General features: G+C 30.6%; 1 protein-coding gene across 18 annotated transcripts in view; it reads right to left on the reverse strand.

Annotated features, from left to right (window-relative positions):
* Positions 1-24896, reverse strand: part of Dscam3 (Down syndrome cell adhesion molecule 3) — a 172335-nt gene that overhangs the window by 85646 nt on the left and 61793 nt on the right. For all 18 annotated transcript variants that reach the window (XM_089171605.1, XM_089171604.1, XM_089171606.1 and 15 more), the window contains one exon: positions 10911-11005. In XM_089171605.1, coding sequence (XP_089027731.1) covers positions 10911-10944 — 34 coding nt within the window. In that variant the 5' untranslated portion in view covers positions 10945-11005. The remainder of the gene's footprint in view (positions 1-10910; positions 11006-24896) is intronic.

A 24896-nucleotide genomic window follows, 5' to 3' on the forward strand; every position in this document is an offset into this window, starting at 1 on the left:
CGATATACATATACATATTATCTTCTACTAACTCACGTATGCACACTCACACACACACGTACACGTACACGTGTTGCAATAAAAAAAAGAAAAAAACAGACTGAAATTATTTTAAGTAGTATAAATGAAAAATTTACCTTCCAAAACGTTTTGGGATAAGAGAAAAACAGAAATTAAATTCAACCCTTTGGTGGCGTCAATTTTTTGGGTTTAGATTTAGGTTTAGAAGGTTGAAGCAATGTTTGCAAATATGTCGAATATAAACATCGACTGTCGACTCTCACTCGCCACTCGTCTAAATGAAAAGTAGCCATTCGTCTGCAGAGGGTTAAAAAAACATATTTAAATTATTTTAAGTAGTACAAGTAAACAATTTAATATCCAATTATATCATTGAAGAGAAAATTGAAGAACATTTGAATTTCAATTAAACCTTTCGTCCTACCAACCGAAAAAATAGTGGCGACCGATAGTCGCCTTTCCTCTCAAACGTTTTAAAAATATACTTACATTATTATAAGTAGTACAAGTAAACAATTTAACATCCAATTATATCATTGAAGAGAAAATTGAAGAACATTTGAATTTCAATTAAACCTTTCGTCCTACCAACCGAAAAAATAGTGGCGACCGATAGTCGCCTTTCCTCTCAAACGTTTAAAAAATAAACTTACATTATTATAAGTAGTAGAAGTAAACAATTTAACTTCCAATTGCATTATTGAAGAGAAAAAAAATGTTCGTATTACAAATTTTCGTTTGTAATGTAACAATAATATTTAAAAAAAAAAAAATATATATATATATATATATGTATAAATTATTACGTTATAGTTCCTGTCCTACTCTCTCACTCACCCTTTATTTCTATCTTTCGTACGATGAATTACCCCCAGGGTCGATGCACTTCGTTTTTCGAAATGGAAGACCGAGTGGAAATTTATCAAATGCGATCTATCGCTTTTCCAACGCATTGAACGGATATGCATCTATATTCCACTGAGGGAAAAGCTAGAGAACCGTGAGAGAGTTACTCTTCCAATCCTCCCTCCTCCAACTCTCCTCCAACCCTCATCCTCACCCTCCGTATCCCCCTCTTCACTCTCTTTCTTTATACACATATATAATTTATCAAATAAAAATAATAATATATATATTCATATGCATATAATGCCACTCATATATTTGCAAATGTGTCTGTACATTTGTGTGCATGTGTGTGTGTGTGTGTGTGTGTGTGTGAATGTGCGTCATAGAAACGTAATATTTCTGCATATAAACAATCGAGAAAACAACTAAATGTAGGATTCCAATCGTAGAATCGATAAATTCGAGCTTGCAAAATAAAAAAAGAAATTTTAAATAAGAAATACTATAATTCAATATAAAAAAAAAAAAAAAATGGAACTCGTTAAGAGTAGTATTTAATAAAAACCCATAAAAAAATTAATAATATTTGATACGAGAGTATATATTGATATTACATATCGAATATTTATTTATTACTTAATAAATACTGCAATGAACTTTAGAGTTCCTAATGCTAATTAATAATAATAATAATATAATAATAATAATAATAATAATAATAATAATAATAATATTTAATAAATATATTAACATTACCAAATCGATTCTACGTGTAATATTGCAACGTGTATTAAATAAAATAATTCCAATAATTTACGAAAAATAATTATTTAAATTTATTTAAAATAAAAAAGTAAAGAAAAAAATATGTAGGTCGAACATAAAAATAAATGAGAGTTCCATTTTGTAATCCTGTCAACCATGTATGTATGTGTAATTTGTATCTGTATGAATGTGTGTACAATTCTTTTTTTACAAACTTAGAAACCTTTGGACACTCTTTTGACATCCTTCGCACCCCTTACACCTCACCAATATATGTGTATGTGTATGTGTATTTCTTTTTCTTTTTTTTCTTTTCAAATAAACGTTGAAATCTTTGGATACCCTTTTCACCCCTTGCACGTTCCTACTACCCCCAAATAAACGAGCACAAACGTTCAGAATTGTATTTTACGTGATCACGATCCCAATCGTGTTTCCCTTATCGCTATTAATACTCGATCATCGTATCCTTGTTAATGAAAGTTGCTATATCGAGGTGAGAGAGAGAGAGAGAGAGAGAGAGAGAGAGAGAGAGTAAAAGGGGTGTGGTGGTGGTGGTAGTGGTACAACCGTTCTGTTTTGCGGTTGGTAGTAAATATTAAGCACACATTTTAGCACCCCTGGCAATGCGCCCTGTTCGATGGTCTCGTGGCACCATAAAGCTGGACACACACACACACACTTATACACACACATTTATATCAAACTATCTTGCATGTTGGTCGTTCAAGGACCACGCAGTTAGGTGAAATCGAAAATCGATTTTTTAAAAGAAAACAAAATCTAATATTTTATGGTGTTTGGTTTTTTTGTTTTTGTTTTTATAGTTGATCGTTTAAATAATTGGAATTTATAAAGAAATGAAAAATAATGTGGGGAATGGGGGATGGATGGGGGATATGGGAATATTTAGAAAATATGTAAAGCAACCGGTTAAAACTATATTTTGCTTTATGCCATCTCCATTTTTCTCAACACGATCGTCGATTTTATTACATTGCGCGTGAAAAAACTCTTCACTCTACTACTATCGTATTCCATACCCATAAAACCCTTTTTCCGAAGGACTTTTATCCACAGTTTTTATATTCCCTACGATAAGAACGATTTTTTCCTTTTTTTTCTATCCTTCCTTCCTTCCTTCCTTTCTTATCTTTTTTTTTTTTATCCATAATTTCTATATAACACAGGAAGGAATATTGGAAAATATTATGAGAAAAACATTATAGTTGTTTAATAAATTAAATAATTTCAATGAGAAGAAGAACAAGTAAAGTATTGTAAATAAAACAAATTGAAAGTTTCGAGAGATGAATTTGTTTATCTTTTATTCCATAAATTTAGTGAAGATGAAACGAAAGATGTTTGACGAAGATTTTCTCAAAGAAACTACCCTCAATTCGAATTTATTGATAAGAAAATTGTTGATACGTGATCTGCGATAAAAAAGAAAAAAACACGACTACGATCTTTCCTACATTGAAAAGAAAAAAAAAAGAAAATTGTTCCCTACGTCTGATTTATGACTGACCAGCATCACATTTCTTACATCTTCTAGTTTCTTCTTTTCGCATTCTCTAAATTTGTCGACGTTTACTTTCGCGAAGATAAAACGTAGACGAATATTTTCTAAAAAGAAATTCTCTTCAATTCGAAACTATCAGAAAATAAAAAAAAAAATGGTTGTTACGTGACCCACGATAAAAAAACAAGGGACTATCTACTAAGTCTGACTTATGATTGACCTGCATCACTGCTATTTCTTACTTTTTCTATCAAACAGTCAGTAATCGATGTATTTACAAGACTTACATCTCACTTTTTAAATTAATGGAAGACGTATAAAACAAAAGGCAAGTAAACAAAAGAAATTTAACAATAAATAATTACAATAGCAATAATAATAAGAAGAAGATGGGTGCATATTGGTTAGCATTGAGAATACTGAACATTTATTTCTTCGTTTAACACGCGCATGATTTATAAGTAGAACTACAGCTAACTGTGGGGACACGTTGATGCGAACGACGGGAAAAGAGGAAGAGAGAGAAAGAGAAAGAGGGAGTGAGAAAGGGAGAGAGAGAGAGAGAAAATAAAAGATAAAAAGAGAAAGAGTATCCCGATACTCCATCGGCCAGAAATCGATACAGGGATGGTCAGAGGAACACAGAGGGAGAAAGATAGGTCTCTCTCTCTCTCTCTCTCTCTATTTCTCTCTCTCTATATATATATATATGTATAGAGAGAGAGAGAGAATTCTGTGTGCATGTGTGCGTGTGTGTGTGTTTACCAAAAAATTAATAAAAATTATGTTTAACTAGTTAGAATTAATGTTAGGTATATCGTTTTAACAAAACTATGTTAAACATTAAATTTATAAGAAAGAATTGTAAATGAAACTGTCTGTGTACAATATTTAAAATGAATAAAATGTATTTAAATTAAATGAAATAGTTTGTTCAAATTATTTCTATCCTGTACTACCAATTCCTGAATAAAAAATCCTAATATGCATACAAAAAAATCATTTCAGAGTTGTATCATCTCAAGGTAAGTGATCTTATTAATTTTTATTAATTCTGAACTTTAAATACAAGTTTTAAGACACAGTTTGCAAGATCTGTTCGTAGCTAGGTGCTAGAGTCTCGGGTTCGTATCCGCAGGATCCCGGGTTCGAATCCCGGCAGTCGTGAAAAATAAAATATATTTTATTTTATTTAAATTTTCCGCGTGATGACGTCATGATGACGTAGTAAGGGTGTGTGGTTTTCTTAAAGGGGGTGTTAATAAACCAGAAAGAGGGGTTGTGGCCAAGAAACTTTAGCCACGCCCCTTTTCTTACTTTTTCGAAAAATATTAACTCGTGCCACTTCCTCGCATATCATATTCTCCTGTTACAAATTCAGATTTTCGAGAAAATTTCGAAAATTTTCTCGAAAATTTGAATTTCTAACAGGATCACATGATGTACCAGGAGGTATCACGTTTTCATGCCACTTCCTCGGGTATCATGTTCTCCTGTTACAAAATTAATTTTTCGACAAAATTTCGAAAATTTTCTCGAAAATCTGAATTTGTAACAGGATCACATGATGTACAAGGAGGTATCCGGTTTTCATGCCACTTCCTCGGGTATCATGTTCTCCTGTTACAAAAATAATTTTTCGACAAAATTTTGAAAATTTTCTCGAAATTCTGGATTTGTAACAGGATCACATGATGTGCAAGGAGGTATCCGGTTTTCATGCCACTTCCTCAGGTATCATGTTCTCCTGTTACAAAATTAATTTTTCGACAAAATTTCGAAAATTTTCTCGAAATTCTGGATTTGTAACAGGATCACATGATGTGCAAGGAGGTATCCGGTTTTCATGCCACTTCCTCAGGTATCATGTTCTCCTGTTACAAAATTAATTTTTCGACAAAATTTCGAAAATTTTCTCGAAAAATCTGATTTTGTAACAGGATCACATGATGTGCAAAGAGGTGGCACGATTTCGGCGATTCTTGGAAATGAGGTTTCTTGGAATTTCGGAATTTCTTGGAAATGAGGTCAATTTCCGAGAATTTTCGACCTCATTGACCTCATTTCCAAGAATTTCCGAGAGACCTTTTTCCGAAAAATTTTCGATACTTTGTCGAAAATTTTATTTTGTAACAGGAGAATATGATGTGCGTGGAGGTGGCAGGAACGGTTCAGGAATTGGTTTTAAAGGATAGAAATAATTTAAACAAATGATTTCATTTAATTTAAGTATATTTTATTCATTTTAATCTTGTACAGAGAGTTTTTTTTTACAATTCTTTAATGTACATTTCATTTCTAAGATAGATAGATTACAATTTATATAAAAATGTAACTGTAAAACGTAGTACGTTGGTTTTTGAGTCGCTGATGTGTGTTAAAAATCCATTGGATGTCTTCTGATTGTCCTTTTAGTACCAGGAAACTTCTGTAAGTCCTCAGATATGATGGGAATCGAATATATTTTCAGTCTACTCCAATAATATGACTTGTAACTGTAACAGCAATAAAGAATATTACATGTAAAACATAAAAGTATTATTAATAAATATATTCATTAAATAAATTCACGTTAAATGTTTAATATAAATTTTAAATAATAAATTATACTTACTTTTCTAACCAGACTCCTTGTCTTTTTTCAAATCAAATATTTTACACTGCATATCATCGTACTTTTCGTCCTTCGTAAAGGGCTGGAGAGAGTTAGAAAAAAAAACCTAAAAAATAAAGAGAAAGTAAAAGAAAGAAAGAAAGAAAGAAAGAAAAAAAAGAATAGAAACACCTGACCATCAGAATATGGGTCCTATTTTCAAATACTTTGATCAGAAACATTTTTTTCTTATTATTGAACTTCATTTGCTGACACTACTCATACCTCCATAACAGTCTTCGTTCTTCGTATAGGGTAGGTAATGAAAAAAAGAAAAGGAAAAAGAAAAGAAACAAAAAAAAGAATAGAAGCACCTGACTCTGGGGATATGAGGAAGGGTAAGTAAAGGGGTGGTTAAGGGTGGTTAGGGGGAGAGTTGGAAACGTTTGAAATACTTTCCGTTGGCCATTGAAACCCTTCTCGTTTATTATGCAACGGTAATGGACCGACCGAATTAGTCCGCGACGAACACGACGCACACTCTCTCTCTCTCTCTCTCTCTCTCTCTCTCTCTCTCTCTCTCTCTCTCTCTCTCTTTCTGCTTTTCATTCTACGATTCTGCTTACTGAAAGAGAAAAAGAGAGAGAAAGAAAAAAAAAATAAAGAGAGTAAAGCATTCCCTTATTTTCTAGGAAAAAATCAGAAAGAAAAATAAGAAAAACTTAGCCCCTTCGACTTTTCCAAGAGGAAAGAAAGAATCTTGGTTTTATTAAAGGTTCGTATAAAACCCCTCCTAACCAGCCCTATCCCTACCCCTTCTTGCTACCCTTATCCCTCTTCTTCTTCTTCTTCTTCTTCTTCTGCTTCTTCTTCTTCTTCTTTCAATTCTACTTCTACAAAGTCGACTTACTTAAGCGATTCCCCCATGAACGGAAAGAAAGCAACTTTCTGGTCGAAGAAGAAAAATCGAAAGTCGTTAAGGGTTTCTTTCCCTTCCTGTGTCCCTTTCTCTCTATCCCTCTCTCTCTCTCTCTCTCTCTCTCTCTTTCTCTTTCTCTTTCTCTTTCTCTTTCTCTTTCTATCTTTAGGAAACGAATTTTCTTGGAATGACCCAAACAACGTTAACTCAAAGAAACTGAAATTCGTTTCTCACATAAAAATAAAACACATACAAAGTATGTGTTGTGTGTGTATGTTAAAGTGGAAGAACAAAATTGTTGAATGTCTAAATTCACATGGTGGTTATTGTATGGTGTTTTGATATTCAAAAAAATATGATAATGCATTGATAAGACCATTGATGAGCAATAATGGTATCCAATGTTGTTCCACAAACATGTTACCAATTATTATATGAATCATGTTTTATAGGTTCCCTTGTTTTTGAAGTGAAAACTTCTTTAGAACGGGAGTGATCTGAAAGGTAAAGAAACGGAAACGGAGCCTATGTAACGAAGCTATGAAACTCGATTACGAGGCTTTTTAACGAGGCTTGTTTACGAGACTCTTCTACGAGGCCTAATTAAACACACCCTACGGACTTATCGGAAAGACCCTACGGACTTATCGGAAAGACCCTACGGACTTATCGGAAAGACCCTACGGACTTATCGGAAAGACCCTACGGACTTATCGGAAAGACCCTACGGACTTATCGGAAATACCCTACGGACTTATCGGAAAGACCCTACGGACTTATCGGAAATACTTTACGTACGAGGTTTTTTCTGAAAAGTAGTGAGGCTTTTTCTGAAAAGTAGTGAGGTTATTTCCGATAAGTCCGTAGGGCGGTTCCGATAAGTCCGTAGGGTCTTTCCGATAATTAGTGAGGTTTTTTCCGAAAAGTAGTGAGATTTTTTTCGTAAAATCGAAAAATATTCGAATTTGAAAATTGCAACAAACTTCGTGTGTTAAGTGTAATAATTGAATTAAATAAATTAATTATTAATAATTACAATTATTAATAATACAATGACTCAAAAAAATATAATTAAATCCCTTAACTTGAATTTATTTCAAACTTTCAATTAAACAATTTTCAAATATTCGAATTTAAAAATTGCAACAAACTTCGTTTGTTAAGTGTAATAACTGATTTTACATTCCCTTTTCCTCTGTCATATATATGTGTCTAAATATATGTGAATATACATGAATATATATGAATATGCGTGTGTGTGTGTGTGTGTGTCCCTTTATGCGATACAGAGAAAAAAAAATAAGAAAAAAAAAAAAATTGTTCCATCGGATCTACAACGGAACGTGCTTTATCGGTTTAGAAAAAAAAAAAGAAAAAAAAATGAGAGACACTGAGGGAGAGGACTGAAAGGGAGGATTGAGGAAGGCGGGGAGGAGGAGGAGGAGGAGGTGTAGGAGGAGGACTGGTGGTGGTTCTCTTCGAGAGTGTTGGCAGAGTGCTCGTGATCGATTACTCGTCATCCGTGCGCGATGTGTCCCGAGTTCGAAGCTCACTACTACTATGATCATTCAACTTACACATACACACAAACAAACACAAACCTATACACACATACACACACACACTTTCTGCTAAACCAAACTCTTCCTCTTCTTTTCCTTTCTCTCTCTCTCTCTCTCTCTTATTCTCTCTCATTCTCTCTTTTCACTGACAGCTTCTTTTCTCTTTTTTCTGTCTGTCCCTCTCTCTCTCTCTCTTTTATACATACCAACATACACACACACACACACATATGTATAAATATATGTGTTATCGATCGTAGAATACTACTACATATATGTACAAATATACAAACACATTCAAACTCAATGGACATCACACATATAAACATATACAGACACATACAGACACATATAGGACACATACAGACACATACACATGGGATTGATATATTTTTCTTATTTGAACCCCTCTCTCTCTCTCTCTCTGAATCTTTCTGGCTCTCTCTATCTCTTTCTTTCACCTCACCAAAATACGAGAGAGAGAGAGAGAGAGGGAGAGGGAGAGTTAGAGGGTCGCGTTAGGAAACGAAGAAAAACCGTGGGGTACATCGGACATTGGAGTCTCCCATTGGGAAAACTAGTCTCGCACCTCGATACCTGCCAAATCAAACGTTTCCCTACTCTCCTGTCCTATTTTCATACCTTCCCTATACTATCTACAAAAAAAAAAAAAAAGAAAAGGAAAAAGAGTATAGGGTTCTAGTACCTTTGAATTCAGTTCGGTTAGAGTACTACGATCGATAACAAGGCTAAAAATGTGATATTGTAATGATTTTAGTTTAATGTTGATAAATAAAATTGTAATTAATGCAATTAGTGATTTTATATAATAACTGAGTTTTAGTGATTTTATATAATAACTGAATTTTAGTGATTTTATATAATAACTGAGTTTTAGTGTTTTTATATAATAACTGAGTTTTAGTGATTTTATATAATAACTGAGTTTTAGTGATTTTATATAATAACTGAGTTTTAGTGATTTTATATAATAACTGAGTTTTAGTGGTTTTTATATAATAACTGAGTTTTAGTGTTTTTATATAATAACTGAGTTTTAGTGATTTTATATAATAACTGAGTTTTAGTGTTTTCATACAATAACTGGATTATTCTGAAAGATTATTTGTCTCGACATTATCCAAGTGATAAATGAACAAACGTTCAGGTACTACCAGGTGAGTCTTTGCAAAAAAAACAAGAGCAAAAAAAAAAAAAATTTAACACTGGAAATTTAATGGGAACAACCTTTCTACAGTACCCTTTTGTTACCTATAAAACAAGTATGTACTTATACCCTCTATATATAGGTGTGCGTGTATACACGTAAGTGTATAGAAAAAAAAAAAAAAAGAAAAAAGAGAAGGGGAAAAGAACGGAAAGTCGCACCTCGATAGCTGCCAATTCTTTATTGTCCTTGGCAAACGTCCAACCCTTTCTTTCTGCAACCCTACGACCTCCCAGCACTCCCACTGGTTAGTGGGACCATCACCCTACCCTACCCCCTTTCCTCACCTCTCTTCTTCCTTCTTTTCCTCTTCCTGTATTTTTTCTTTTCTTTTTATTTTATTTCGTTTATTCATCACAGTATTTCAAATCGAAAAAAAAAAATAAAAGGGGATGCGTTTTTGGTAAAAGGGAACACGAAAGAATACCTTCAAGGATTTTTTCCTTTTCAAGGTATACTACTACTACTATTAATATTACTATTACTAGTAAACTAAAGGTGGAAAATTTTCCCTAGGGAAAAAACCACCACCGATACCCCAACAGTTGAGGGGAGAGTTTAAAGAGTAGAAAGAATATCTCTCTTTTGAAATTTCTCACGAATCTCACTCACCACCCAACCAGTCCCCATTTGCACCCCTTAACAGGACGCGAATCTTTTTTTGAAAGACCAATTTTTATTTCTCTTCTTTTTTTTTTTTTTTTTTTTTTTTTTATTCTCCACTTTCCTTTCTTTTTATCACAGTCGCGGAACACACTCACTCGTTCGAATTCTATTCGATTTCATTCGATTCGATTTTATTCGTTCAAGAAAAAGACCGATAACAAATCCACCACCATCCCAACCATCCCCACCATTATCACCGTGAAATTGTATTATAGATTTAGCACGAGTTTCTACTTTTATTTTATTAGTATTAGTTTTTTTGTTTTATCTTTTTATTTTAAATATTTTTTGAAAATATTACCCGGCCGAAGACGTATGAGTACGTCTAACGTACTTTAACGTACTTTATATTATATATAAACGAAATAATATAATATTTCATAGTCTTTTCATTTATTTTAAGCACGAATAATAATTAATAATAAATAAATAAATAAATAAATAATAAAAAAAAAGGTACGTAATTAAAAAAGGTAATTACCCGGTTAACAGATTAAACTGTAACATAAACCTATCAAACGTAATCGAATTTTTATTCAATTATTTTGTGTATTATTAAATTGTTAATTAAACGAATGTTGGTATTTTAATCGGATTACAAAAGGTTGGGCGCATTCGTTTATCGAATATAAAGCTTAAGTTTTATACAATAAAAACAAAAAAATTCACACACACACACAACACACACTTATGGTTTCCACTGAAATTGTTTCTATCGAATATATAGTACTTAAATGTTATGAAATATTTTCTAAATATGTTTGTTGTGTTTAAAAACTTACCGACTAGAAGGAGTAGCAACAAGGTCGAATCCATTCCCACAACCCAAGTTCGTCTACGACGATGGCTTCGGATTCAACGCATTCTCGAAACTTTCCTGCAACATAAACGAAAGAAACTTTAGAGAAACCAACTATAAATAATAATAATAATAATAGTAATAATAACTAATGGTATATTTGTATCAATGTTCTGTTAAAAAAAAAAGAACCGTCATAAATAAACAAAAATATTGATGAACATTGAAGAAGTGTTTATAAAATAAACAAAAAAAAATATATAATTATTTAATTAATAATACACTAGATGATTAACATTGATTTGTTGTATGTCAATTAATATTCGAATTTTACAAAGTCAAAAATATTATATGGTGTATTTGAATAAACCATAATCAAATATTTCTATTTTATTATAGAGTATATTTTGTTTCTTTTTGGATGGATTATGGGGCTAAGGGGAAGGGTGAAATTTTTCAAATTGAAAAAATATAAAAAGAGAGAGAAAGAGAGAGAGAGAGAGAGAGAGAGAGGAAACTACGTTATCCTCTTTTTATTAATTTTTTTTTTTTTTTTTTTTAGTTTTATTTCTTTCGTGTTATTACACGTGGGGAATTAAATACACACAGCTACAAAATTTACAGAAGCTTTTATTTCAATTTAAATGTCATAACGTTTTTTTCCACCACGCCCCCCCCCCACCCCCAAACTCGTATGCCAGGAATACGTAGTACATATATATATAGAAATGTCCACCCATATACATATATAGATACAGCCCTGCATAAATATACATATAAATATTTTCCCATATTTTCAACGATCATTTTAAACGTTCGTCACAAAATATTCAACCGTTTTATATTGAAACGATGATTCCTATTACGTGTAGGAATGAAAGCTTTCATTATTTTCCTACAGATGGCTTGTAGAAGCCATTTTTTTTTGTTCTATAAGCCATCTGTAGGAAAATGGTCGAAGCAGAGTTGTACACACTTATATTCAAACGATGAATTATTAATAAATGATTTAATAAAATGAAAAGATTATTAAAAAAAAATGCAGAAACATTGAAACGATGATTCCTATTAAGTGTACAATTTTGTTTCCACTATTTTCCTACAGATGGCTCATAAAAAAATGGCGGAAACAAAGTAAGACACCTATATTCAAACCATGAATTAATAAATGATTTAATAAAATGAAAAGATTAATAAAAGAAAAATTCAGAAATATTAAAACGATGATTTCTATTAAGTGTACAATTTTGTTTCCACTATTGTCCTACAGATGGCTCATAGAAAAAATGGCGGAAACAAAGTAAGACACCGATACTAAAGCCATGAATTAATAAATGATTTAATAAATATTATAACCAAATAAAGAGACTAAGAAATTAAGAAAGAAAGGAAGAAAGGAATTGAACCCTCTACCCTCCCCAAAAAAAAAATGATAAAAAGTGTCTTTGAAAGTATCGGTTCAACGAATTGGTAAGAATTAAGTATACGAATTGTAAACATGTCTTCAATGAAGTATCGTAAAACATAGTCGTAGTTGTCGTAGAGTCGGTATTTGACCAACGCTCATTATCGTTGCATTTTAAATTTCCCCTTTTTCTCTTATAACAGATTCTACATCTTGTTTTCTAACGTTCATTGAAAAAAAGAAGAAGAAGAAGAAGAAGAAGAAAAAAATGAGAGAATAAAAGAAAGAAAGAAACTATGGTTGTCTCGCGTATACTCGACTTACAATTAGAGACGAAGAATTATAAAAGAGAAAGGATAGAAAGAGAGAAAAAAAGTAAATTTTTACACGCGCACAAGAGTTAGGAAGAGAGGGAGGGGGTGGAGTGGGGGTGGGGTGGGGTGGGGGTGGGGGGGGGGGGTGAAGCTAGATTTTCAAAAGTAAATGAACGCTGGCAAGTGGACTTTTTTCTTTTTTCTCCTTCTTCTTCTTTTCTATTATTTTTAACGCACAAACACACGAATAGGAAGAGGAAGACGACGACGACGACGAAGTTGAGTTCGTCGAGTGTCGTACCAGCCAACCTCTCTCTCTCTCTCTCTGACTCTGCATCGTTGTAAATGAAAAAATGTATCTAGGGGAAAAAAAAAGAGGAAGAGAGTGAGAGAGAGAGAGAGAGAGAGAGAGAGAAAAGAAAGTGGAGAAGAAGGAAGCGTGATATGTATCTTCTCGCACGGCTAAGCGAATTTAAAAAGGAAGAATTCTTTTCTGGACTTTCCTTTCGCACCTTCTAATTAAATATATTTTTATCAACGTTGACGATGTTTCCTCTAATATAAAAAAATAAAAATAAAATGAAAATGACAAAAAAATATCCACGTCGTTGGAAATAGTTGGAAAAACAAACATATTGGGGATCTCTGGCAGGGACGTGGGGCGTACCAATTCGACCTATCTACTTTAATTTTGAATTTAGTCACCAGATAACGTAATTAAGTGTTAGAGATCCCAATATTGTACGGTTGTTCGAAAAGTTCGTACGAATTTTCGGTAGATGGCATTGAGTACATTTGCTTAAAAAAAAAAAAAAAACCTGAAAAGTTCTAGGAAGGACGACATTTTTTAAGGTTAATTCTAATTCCAAAAATTAGTACTCAATATAACCTATTTAAATTAATCTTAATTAAGATTAAATATTTCTAACTCCAAAAATATCAAATTGTACGAAAAGTTCGTGCTGATTTTCGGTAGATGGCATTGAGTACATTTGCTTAAAAAAAAAAAAAACCTGAAAAGTTCTAGGAAGGACGACATTTTTTAAGCTTAACTCTAATTCCAGAAATTAGTATTTTATTTAAACTATTTAAATTAATCTTAATTAAGATTACATATTTCTAACTCCAAAAATATCAAATTGTACGAAAAGTTCGTGCTGATTTTCGGTAGATGGCATTGAGTACTTTTGCTTAAAAGAAAAAAAACCTGAAAAGTTCTAGTTTCTTGAGTTAATTTTTTAAGCTAATCTTAAAGATGTAGAAATGTTTGTGCAATAGGATTGCACCTGTACATAATTGATAAATATATAATAAAAAAAGAAACTTTAATGTATTTGAATATTCTATTAAAATGAGCAACGAATTTAGTTGTCAGTTGAGAATGGACGAAATGATATTCCATCTGCAGATGAATATTACTGTCAGTGAATGCTCATATATATATATATATAGTTAGACTACTGAGAGATCGATATACGATGAGAGATTGATGCTACCGTGAAAGAAACTTGCGAATATATTCATTTATTTCATACTGAAAAGTATTCAGAAAAAAGAAACGATAGATGTACTATTTTTCATGAGTTTTTTTTTTTCTTTCGGCAAATGCTATAAAACATTTATCTTAATATTTCACGGTGGACTACTTCGCAACCAGTGAATTTATAAACTTACTCATTCTTTTGCTTTGTATCATAAAAAAAAAAATAAAAAAAAAAATAAGACTTCCTACTACTATATCACCACCTTTTTCTTTTCTAACCTACAAACTCGGATGTGCTTGCAATGAAGACTTCGAATAATCCAACGAGGTTAAAATAAAACAATAAATTAAATAATATAAATAAATGTAATAAATAATATAAAAAGAATATAAATAATATATTTAATAATTGAAAATCCAAATACAAAAATCTGATCATTTTCCTTTGAATATAACAAAAATAAATGCAATGCAATAATACTTCAATTTAACATACAATAAATACATGTTATGTTATAATAATAATAATAATAATAATAATAATAATAATAATTGCATATGTAACATATTATTGTGAATCATAAACGTTAACGTGAATAATCCTATATGAATAATTAAACGTCCCACTCGATTCGCTACTTTACAGAGAGTTAAAACAAATTCAGATTCGTGTGTTCAATACGATATTTAATTAATTAATTAAATATAATAATTATATAAACATATTACAAACAAAATATTCAAATCATATTTCAAATTATTTTTCAATCCTATTTTCTTAGACACGACCCAATTCACGTTTTACATAAGTTGAAAACGTTGTAAAAAAAAAACAAAAAACAAAAAACAAAAAAAGGAAAAGAAGAAAAAGAAAAAAACAAACAAATCAAATCAGGGGAATGATGATGGTAAATTTTAGAAAAGAACGACGATCATTGGACGACACGTGGTGGCCATTTCCGGTAAGGGTAGTAGGACCACAAAAGCATGGTAGTTTGGCATGATGAGTATGGTTGAATGCTACAAAAAAAGTGGGGGAAGCAAGGAGGAAGAGTGGGGGATGAGAAGATGAGGAGGAGTGGGGGAAGAGAAGTAGGAGGAGGAGTGGGGGAAGAGAAGAGAAGGAGTGGGGAATTCTCGGATTATAGCCAATAGCAACGTACGAATAAATGACTGAGACAGAAATATATATGTATATAGAAAAAGACAGAGAGAGAGAGAGAGAGAGAGAGAAAGAGAATGAAGGAAGATGTACAGGGTGCCGGAAACACAACGGCAGCCATTTTTCACGGTGCGGACATCCGTTTCCGGTCCAGGGTCACCACGAAATACGAACAAAAATGACGGTGGATGTATGTGACTTGGTATAAAGGGTGGTACTAAAAAAAGAGCTTGGAAAATATATGTGTATAAATATAAAAAGTGAAAGAAGAGAGAGAGAGAGAGAGAGAGAGAGAGAGAGAGAGAGAGAGAAGTAGAAAGAAATAGAAACAAAAATAAAAAAGAACAGAACAACCTCAACAACGACGGAGAAGTTGACTCCCACCTCTGGTCGTCTGTTTCGTCTGTTTCGTTTGTTTCGTTTGTTTATTTTTCTTGTTAGTTCTATCATTGTCTATCTCACTTTTTTAACTATCCATCCATCCATCTATTTATCTTTCTTTAACTTTCACTAGGAAAATTAAACTTTTCTAATAAAAAAAAAAAAAAAGAAAAAAAAGAAAAAAAATAAAAAAGAAAAAAAACTGTCACTTGTACCCTTTATTTAAATATTTTACCCCTTTTTTATTTAACCATTATTTTATTTATTTATTTTTACCCTTTATTTAACTATTTCTACCCTCTGTTTGTTATTTGTACTTTGAATTGTAATTATTTTATTTAAAATGCAAATTTGAAAAAGATCCTAATTGTATTTTTCTATCAATTTATTTTTATATATATTTATTTTCTGTACTTTTTTTGTTTTTTTAATTTTATTTTTTTATTTTTTTTTTTTTTTTTTTTATCAAGGAACATAGGACAGTTAAATTTCATTAATGGCGTTTCATCAACGTATTCGAACGTATCAATTATCCCCATATATAGTTTCGAAATGTACGAAATGAAATGCATGTATCGTGCATATTTTATTGGCTATCAAGGACGATCGATTCAGATAGGGGTTGGTGATGGTATTGGTCTAAAAATGCATATAAAACGCACCTAAGTGCATTTTACATTCTTTTTTTTTTTTTTATTTTCTTTTTTTTTTATCCTATCCCACTTTCCCTTCCTCCTTTCCTCCCTACCACCCCCCTACCTCCCTCCCTCCCTCCCTCTGTTCAATTTATTTTTACGTTCTTTTAAATCTTTCACCTGTACGAATACGAATACGAAAAAGAAGGGATAAAAATTATTTTCATAGAAAAATAATCATAATAATAATAATAATAATAATAATAATAAAGTTAATTAAACTACTTTTATCAATAAGCTAAAATAATTAATTAGTATCGTTGATACAAAAAAAAAAAGAAAAAAAAAAACATAAAAAAAAAAAATACAAAAAATCAGACGATGACGATATGAACAAAATGAGGAAAGTAAAAATAAAAGAAAATAAGAAGAAGAAAAAAAAAGAAAAAAATATCAAGGAGATAAAAAAGAAAACAAAAAAAAAAAAAAAGAAGAAAAAAACGAAATCAAAAGTAAAAGAAGAAAAGGAGGAGTTACGAATGAAAAATCTGCATCCCCTGTCTACAAAAAAGGGGTGAGAGAATGAGAGGGGTATAAAAGGGAATGAGAAACACCCACACACACGCACACGCACGCACACACGCACACACGAACACACGCACACACATACAAACATACGATGTTGAATGAGATAGAGAAAACCGATCGATCTGTGCCTGGTAAAAAGAAAAGAGGAAAGGAAAGGGGGGAAAGGAAGGGAGTGAGAGAGGGAAAGGAATGAGGAGCAGGGTGGGGGGGGCGGTGGGGGGGTAGGGGGTGGTTTTCAAACATCCCTTCTGACACTTTGCAAACCTTTTGATGCTTTTACTCGTGTCATCGTCGGCACAGGACTGCTGCTGCTGCTGCTGCTGCTACTGCTGCTCCTCTCAAAGCTCTTTTTTGCAGTAGGAGGAATCACTATGAAAGAACACCCCTTACCTTCAACCCCCCACACCCCTCACCCCACCTTCACCCCCCACCCCACCCCCCACCTTTACCCTCTTACTATTGCACTAACTCATACCTCTCAAATCACGTCCCAGCCGCCTATAGATTTTTATCTTGCGATGATGACACGATGACTTGCCCTTTTTCACCGTTTTTCTCTATCTCTTTCTCATTCTCACTTACTCTCTCTCTCTCTCTCTCTCTAAGCAACCCTTTCTGACTCCTCTTACCTACCCTCTTTCTTCTTCTTCGACTACTTTATCTTTTTGTGTGTGTGATCTTTTGTTTTTGTATTTTTTTTTATTTTTTGTTTTCTTCCTTCCCCATTTTATCTCAATGTACTACACGAATTCAAAGTGGATTTCAATTCTAATGGGATTCAATTCTAATGGGATACTATGGGGGAAAGGTAAAAGGGATGATTTTCTATCATGGGATATTGAATTATGAATAATAGGTTGTTTATATTGGTCTTTTTTTTTTATATATAATAGTATCAATATTATTTATTTTTTTTTTTTTTTTTTAGAAGGGAAGAGAGAGAGAGAGAGTGGAGAAGAGGGTGGAAATAATTTGATTAATTTATATTTTACGTATTTATTTGAAAATTATTTTATTATTTTATTAGTTTATTAATTTATTATTATATTATATTATTTGTTTTTATTTTTACTTTATTCTCATATTTAATGTTGAAAATATTGTTCATTATTTATGTAATAATAAAATATTAAATCTTAGTATCGTCAACTTGGAAATTATTTTATTAATTTATTTTATGATATTATTTTATAATTTTTTTTTTTTGGAATTACTGGATATTGTTTTTTGGTTTTTATTTTATTCTCGTATTTTATATTAAAAATATTTTTCATATTATTTATGTAATAATAAAATATTAAATCTCAGTTATTTTATGATATTATTTTATTATTTTATTTGGAATTATATTATTTTTTTTTTATTGGGAATTATTTTATTATTTTATTTGGAATTAATGTATATTATTTTTTGTATTTTTATTTTATTTTCATATTTAATGTTGAAAATATATTTCATTATTTGTGTAATAATAAAATATTAAATCTCAGTAACCACCTGGAAATTATTTATTAATTATTTTATTATTTTAGTATTTTATTTAGAATTTATATTATTTTCGTATTTTCATTTTACTTTCTCATATTTTATAATACACACATTTTGTTCATTACATTAATACAATATTAAATCTCACACATTTCAATATACATACAATACATTAAATATACAACAAGTAGGAATATAAAAATACATATATGTAGAAAAAATAAATATGCAAAATGAGTGTCAACACAATTGTTTAAAATGATTATTCAAATTAATTAACTTTTGTTAACTCTCCTTAAATCCCTAGCTAACTTTTTTTTTTAATCATCATTTTCTTTCTCAAATTATAAAATAATTTTCAATATAAAAGTATGAGAGCGTAAAAAGTTGATAAAAAAAACTTGTTCAAATACATAAACGTTTCAATATAAACATAACGGGTTAATAAATCGAAATGAAAGATATCTTGTAATATTAAATATTGGTTTCATTCATGTTATAACATTTGTTTAAATATCAATTTAAATAAAAATTCCTTTTTAACTTCCAACATTTACATTTGTTTTTTATTATTATTATTATTATTATTATATATTAATGTGTATTCAAAAACATGAAATATAAATGCAATTGCACCAATGTAAACTTAATATTATTTAATTTCCAAAATATCATTCAGAAAAAATAATAATAAAACCTTGAATATAATTTAAATAAAATAAAGATGAATTACTATCGATTACTGATGTCATGATAAAATACTTATGAGAAAAAAAAAAAGAAAAAAAAAAGAAAAAGAAAGAAAGAAAGAGAATGAACGTCTAAATCACTTATTCGAGATGTCTGAATTCACCTGTTGAATACAAAAGAAAATTTTAACATCGATCCCCCGTACCGTAGTCGAAGAAACGTAGAAAAAAAAAGTATGATAAAAAGAGGGTGGAATAATAAAAAAAAAAAAAATAATAATAATAATAAAAAAAAACAGAAGAAAGAAAAAAAAACAAGTCACGTTTCTAGTATGGTTCAGTGCACCTGAATAATGGAATAAAATAGAAAAATAGAGTATACCTTTGAACTAACGTACACCATACATGTAAAATTTATCATCCCCCTTTTGTATTTCTTTTCCAACCCTTAAAATCATTTCAAAATCAGTAAATATTATCCTGCTTGACAGATTAATACAACTAATATTATATAATTATTAATTATTTATTCTTAAGAAAATAAAAGAAACTTCACACACATTGGGAAATAAAATAAGAGATAAGATAATTGAGTAAGATAATAAATAAGATAATTAAGACAATCAAATAGAAATTTAATGAAATATTATTTGTAATAGAAAAGACGTTAAATAAATAAATATAAATATGTAAAATTTTAATTAGGAACAACATAGGTTTATTATTTAAATGATATGATCAATTATATAAAAATATATAATTATAAATAATAAATTAAATAATATAAATTCTATATGAATAAAAATAAAAGTATAATATAGTTATAAATAATAATTTATAATAAAAATAATTCTATATTATGATGGATAAATATAAAAAAAATAAAATATAATACAATTATATATATAAATAATACTAATTTATGTAATACAATTTCTATATAAATTAAAATAAAATATAATATAATTAGGAATTAGAATTTATTTCATATAAATTCTATATAAATAAAAATAAAAATAAAATATAATATAATAATTATAAATAATAATTTATAATATATATATATAAAATAATTATATATGAATAAATACTAATTTATGGAATATAAATTCTAAATAAATAAAAATAAAACAAAATATAATATAATTATGAATAATAATAATTCTAATATAAATTCTATATATGAATAAAAATAAAAAAAAAACAAATATACAATTATAAATAATAATAATTCTAATATAAATTCTATATAAATAAAAATACAAAAAAAAAATATTTACAATTAAAGCAATATAAATATATGAAGTTGACAACACGTGTATTAATTACAAACGATTTCAAAACCCTAACTAATAATTTTTTTGTTACATACACGCACGTACATCATCTGTACACGCACGTACTTCTGTACAAGCACGTAAACTTCTGTACACGCATGTAAACTCAGGTAAATGACATGAACCTACCCACCCTGTATATAACGTAATATATACAATAAACTACAAAACATTATCAAACGAGAAAATGGTGTATAGACGAAAAGGAGGTTCTTAATCGTGGCATTTAAACTTGCAGAAACCGGTACGCATACATAAACAGCCATAAATTTCAGTAAACAAGCTTGTCTAAACGCAAACATAATAAGCTTCCAACATCGGTGCACATCACGTAATGTCGCCTACACCGAGACGTATAAAAGGGGTGGGGAGAGGGGGGAAGTGGGGGAAATGGGGATGAAAATAAGGGTTGAGAGAAAGGAAGTGTTTTACCGTACCGTGCTGTACCCGCTTGAAATCCAATAATGCAACTTAAGATATTCAAGTTTGTATGGGTTTCTCTCTCTCTCTCTCTCTCTCTCTCTCTCTCTCTCTCTGTATGTTCTCTTTTGTATGTAAGTGTAAGTGTAGGTATACGTGTCCATGTGATAAAACATATATTGTAAATCAAATTGATTTGTTTATATTTAATAAAAATAAAATAAATTGTGCTGGTATATTAAAACTTTTGTGTATTATTGTAATAATAAATAGCTGTATTGTTTATTAATAGTTTTATTTGTATATTATATATATATATATATATATATATATATATATATATATATATATAAATAAAATTATTTCATATAGGTGGGTTCGAAAAGTCATTTCGTTTTTTGTTGACGCATGATGCAATGGCATTAGGTTGATGCAAACCTCGTTTTAGGTTTAACCTCGAAGCAAAAAATCGTCTTCTTCTTCTTCTTCATTTTTACAAAAGAAAAAAGAAATCAAACGAATTTCTCGAACCACCAAATATAAAATACATTTGTAGGAATGAATCGACATATTATACACGTTTTCATTCGGTGATACGATGAAAGAGGATTTCAATCGAATAATTATTTCCAAATTCGAAATTCGAAATTGTGGAAGAATATTATTACATTGTCTATTATTACAAATGGTTCGTTTAATAATTATAATAATAATTACGAAGAGACTTTGGAGATAGAGATCGTTGAATAGTTCATTATATAATTCATATATACTCAAATTAATCCCTGAAATGATCTCTCATACTTTTTTTTACATATTTTTCTTCTTTTCATTTTCTTTCCATTTTTTTTTTTTTTTTTTAATCCATTCCACCCTTCATTCCACCCTCCCCTTCAACCCTCTCTCCCTCTTTCGGTTACTCTCAGAGATTACTGACTACTTTTTTATGGGCTTTGGGATAGATTGAAGGTTTTGGTTGAACTTCATTGGAAATCAACAGTTTAGAACTTCATTGAAAACCACAAATTTTGATTAGATTAATATACTAAAAATGAATCATTTTCATTACAAAAAACTATCCTCAATTTTCAACGTTACTTTTAGAGACTATTATTACTTTATTATGGGGCTTTGAGATAGGTTGAAGGTTTTGGTTGAATTTCATTGAAAATCAACAGTTTAGAACTTCATTGAAAACCACAAATTTTGATTAGATTAACATACTAAAAATGAATCATTTTCATTACAAAAAACTATCTTCAATTTTCAACGTTACTTTTAAAGACTTACAGACTACTACTACTTTATCATGGGATTGGGAAGGTTTTGGTTCGTAATATTTTAGTAAAGAAGCTTTCTTCCTATCTCGACAAGCAGTCTCAGTTCTGAAGACTCGTTCAATTTCGCATAATAAAGGTTCATTCACTGTGTCTAGTTCTATTCTCAATCCTATGATATAGTCGTCACTTCCTGCTATACTTTTGCATGAAAAAAGGTTCAAATGAAAACGAAAGAAGGTGAAGAAGAAGAATAAGAAGAAGAAGAAAAAGAAGAAGAAGAAAGGAATAAGAATGTAGTTTCCTCATCTTCGATTCAACCGATTATCATAGCAAGCGAGAACTCGAGAGACAAGTGAGAAAAAGAAGGGGATGAAAGAAGATGAGGGATGAACCAAAAGTAATGAGAGAACTGACCTTGAACGATTGAAAATTTGAATGATATGAGAATTTCATTCAAAAGAAGACTGCAATTGAAAATCTTCAAAATAATTTCGTTTACTAAAACGATGAAGTTTAAAGAATAAAACAATTTCGTTTGCTGAAACGATGAAGTTTAAAGAATAAAATAAAAATACAAATAAAAAGATAAGTGATAGATAAAAATGAGATTAGGATAATAGAAAGTAGATAAATGGCGATGATGACGATGAAAATTCACGTGGCGAGAAACGAGCAAGGCTGTCCCTGTTCGTGACAGAAAATCTACGACTTTTTGATGGTGTCAAGGGAATATCCTGATTATTCATGAAGAACCCTCCTACAACCCCAGAGAGAGAGAGAGACACCTTAAAAAGGAAAATTCTATTTCCCTGACGTTGCTTGAATAAAAGAGATACCCTCACACACACTACCACTGTGATCATCATCTATTTCGTAGAATCTAATCTTACTCGATCTTAAACGATTTATTATTATTTTTTTTAATATCTAGATAATCCTCACCCTCACTGCACAACCCTCAAAATTTCTTAATTGAATATTGCAATTGACGAAAATTATTTGATACTCTCTGACGTATGTAATTTAATCTAACTTTGAAGTCACTTTATATTACGACGAAATATTAATATCTCTCATGAGTGTTTTTTTAATCTTATCTTAATATATATAAATTACGTGTGTGTCACGTTGTTTGTTCGCAATGGACTTCTAAACTACTGAACCGATTTTAATCAAATTTTGCACACTTTGTACAGTTTCATTCAACATGAAAGATAGGATAGTTTATATCTCAATTTATAATCGCAATATTATTTGTTTATTAACAAAGAGTCATGATGATCTCTGTTAGTTCGATAAGATTCTAACAGATAGCGGTATAAAGTAATTCGTTGACTTAAAGACGTGTGTATCGGACTGATTGTGAACCACAGCACGGCACCCCTAGTATAATTATATATTATTATAATTATTAAAGTATTTTTGTTTAAAAAAAAAAAAAAAGAATATTACAAAATCATATAATAATAAACTTCTAAACTTAATCTATCTAACCTGTTAGGTTGTATCGTAAGTATTAAACTAATAGTACAGGAGTTTCACACTCACACACACGCACAGAATTGAAACTGGATCTTCATTGAAGTACGATGATCGTTGAGAATTAGGCAAATCGAGTAGCCCAACTGGTTTCCGCTTTTACGATGAAATCTTGGATGCTTTGCTGGGTTCGCGAGTTAACTCGTTGCAAGTTGGATAGTAAAGAGAGAATGAATGAGAGAGAGAGAGAGAGAGAGAGAGAGAATGAGTGGGAAGTAGAGTACGACGAGTAAGACAAGGACGGCCAAGAGTTATGCATTATGATTCGCTATTCACCCACCCTCTCTGAGTACTCCTCCCACCCCACAACCACCACCACCACCTCCTCCTCCTCCTCTTTCTCTCCTTTCCCCATCCTAATAACATCACTTGTTGCACAGCCTCCACCTCCATGAAATTCAACGTTGGCTCGAACCTTCTCTTTCTCCAACACCAACCACCCCCTCTCCTATCTCTCTCTCTCTCTCTATCTCTCTCTCTCTCTGACTACTTTTCATCCCTCTCATTCTCTCACTTGGTCTACTCTAGCACGTCGAGCAAAACTATTGCACCCCAAACGAGAAAGTCCCGTCCGTCGTCTCAAGGATACCCACTACGTCGTCTTATGAATTTCATTTATCTCGAACCGCATCTCGCACGCGAACGAGTTTTCTCACCCCTTAGGGGCGCGTGCCACTACCATCACCATCACCATCAACCTTTCTCATTCTAAAGTCTCGTTCACACCGAATTACAACATTGTTTTTTAATTCATTTCTTGTTTATTACTTTTCTGTGATTTTTATTAATTTGTTTTATTTCTATTCTTCATTGGAATCATGTGGGATTGTTTTGATTTCCCATTTATCATAATTATTTATTTTTTTTTTTTTTTTTTAATCATTCTCTTGTTTATAATTCAATAAAATGTTACAAATATTGTCGAATCATTTAATGTAATAATTGAATTTTTGAATGAACCTCCTCCTCATCGTGATTTTGAATCTTTTTATTTGTTCTAGTTTTCATTGGAATCAAGTGAGTTGATTTGCTTTCCCATTTATCATAATAACTCCTTTATTATTTTATTCTTATTTACAATAATAAAAAAAAAAAAAAAAAGAAAAAATATTTCAAACGTTACAATCATTTAATTTAATAATTGAATTTCTCTTATCAACGTGATTTATCAATGTGATGATTTATTTAAACCCCTTAATATTTCATATAATATAATAAATGTTTCTATCAAAGTTTCTATCAAATAAA

Source organism: Polistes dominula, unplaced genomic scaffold (assembly GCF_049000335.1).
Source record: "Polistes dominula isolate Pdom_NZ unplaced genomic scaffold, Pdom_raw_medaka contig_26, whole genome shotgun sequence".
NCBI classification, from domain to species: domain Eukaryota; kingdom Metazoa; phylum Arthropoda; class Insecta; order Hymenoptera; family Vespidae; genus Polistes; species Polistes dominula.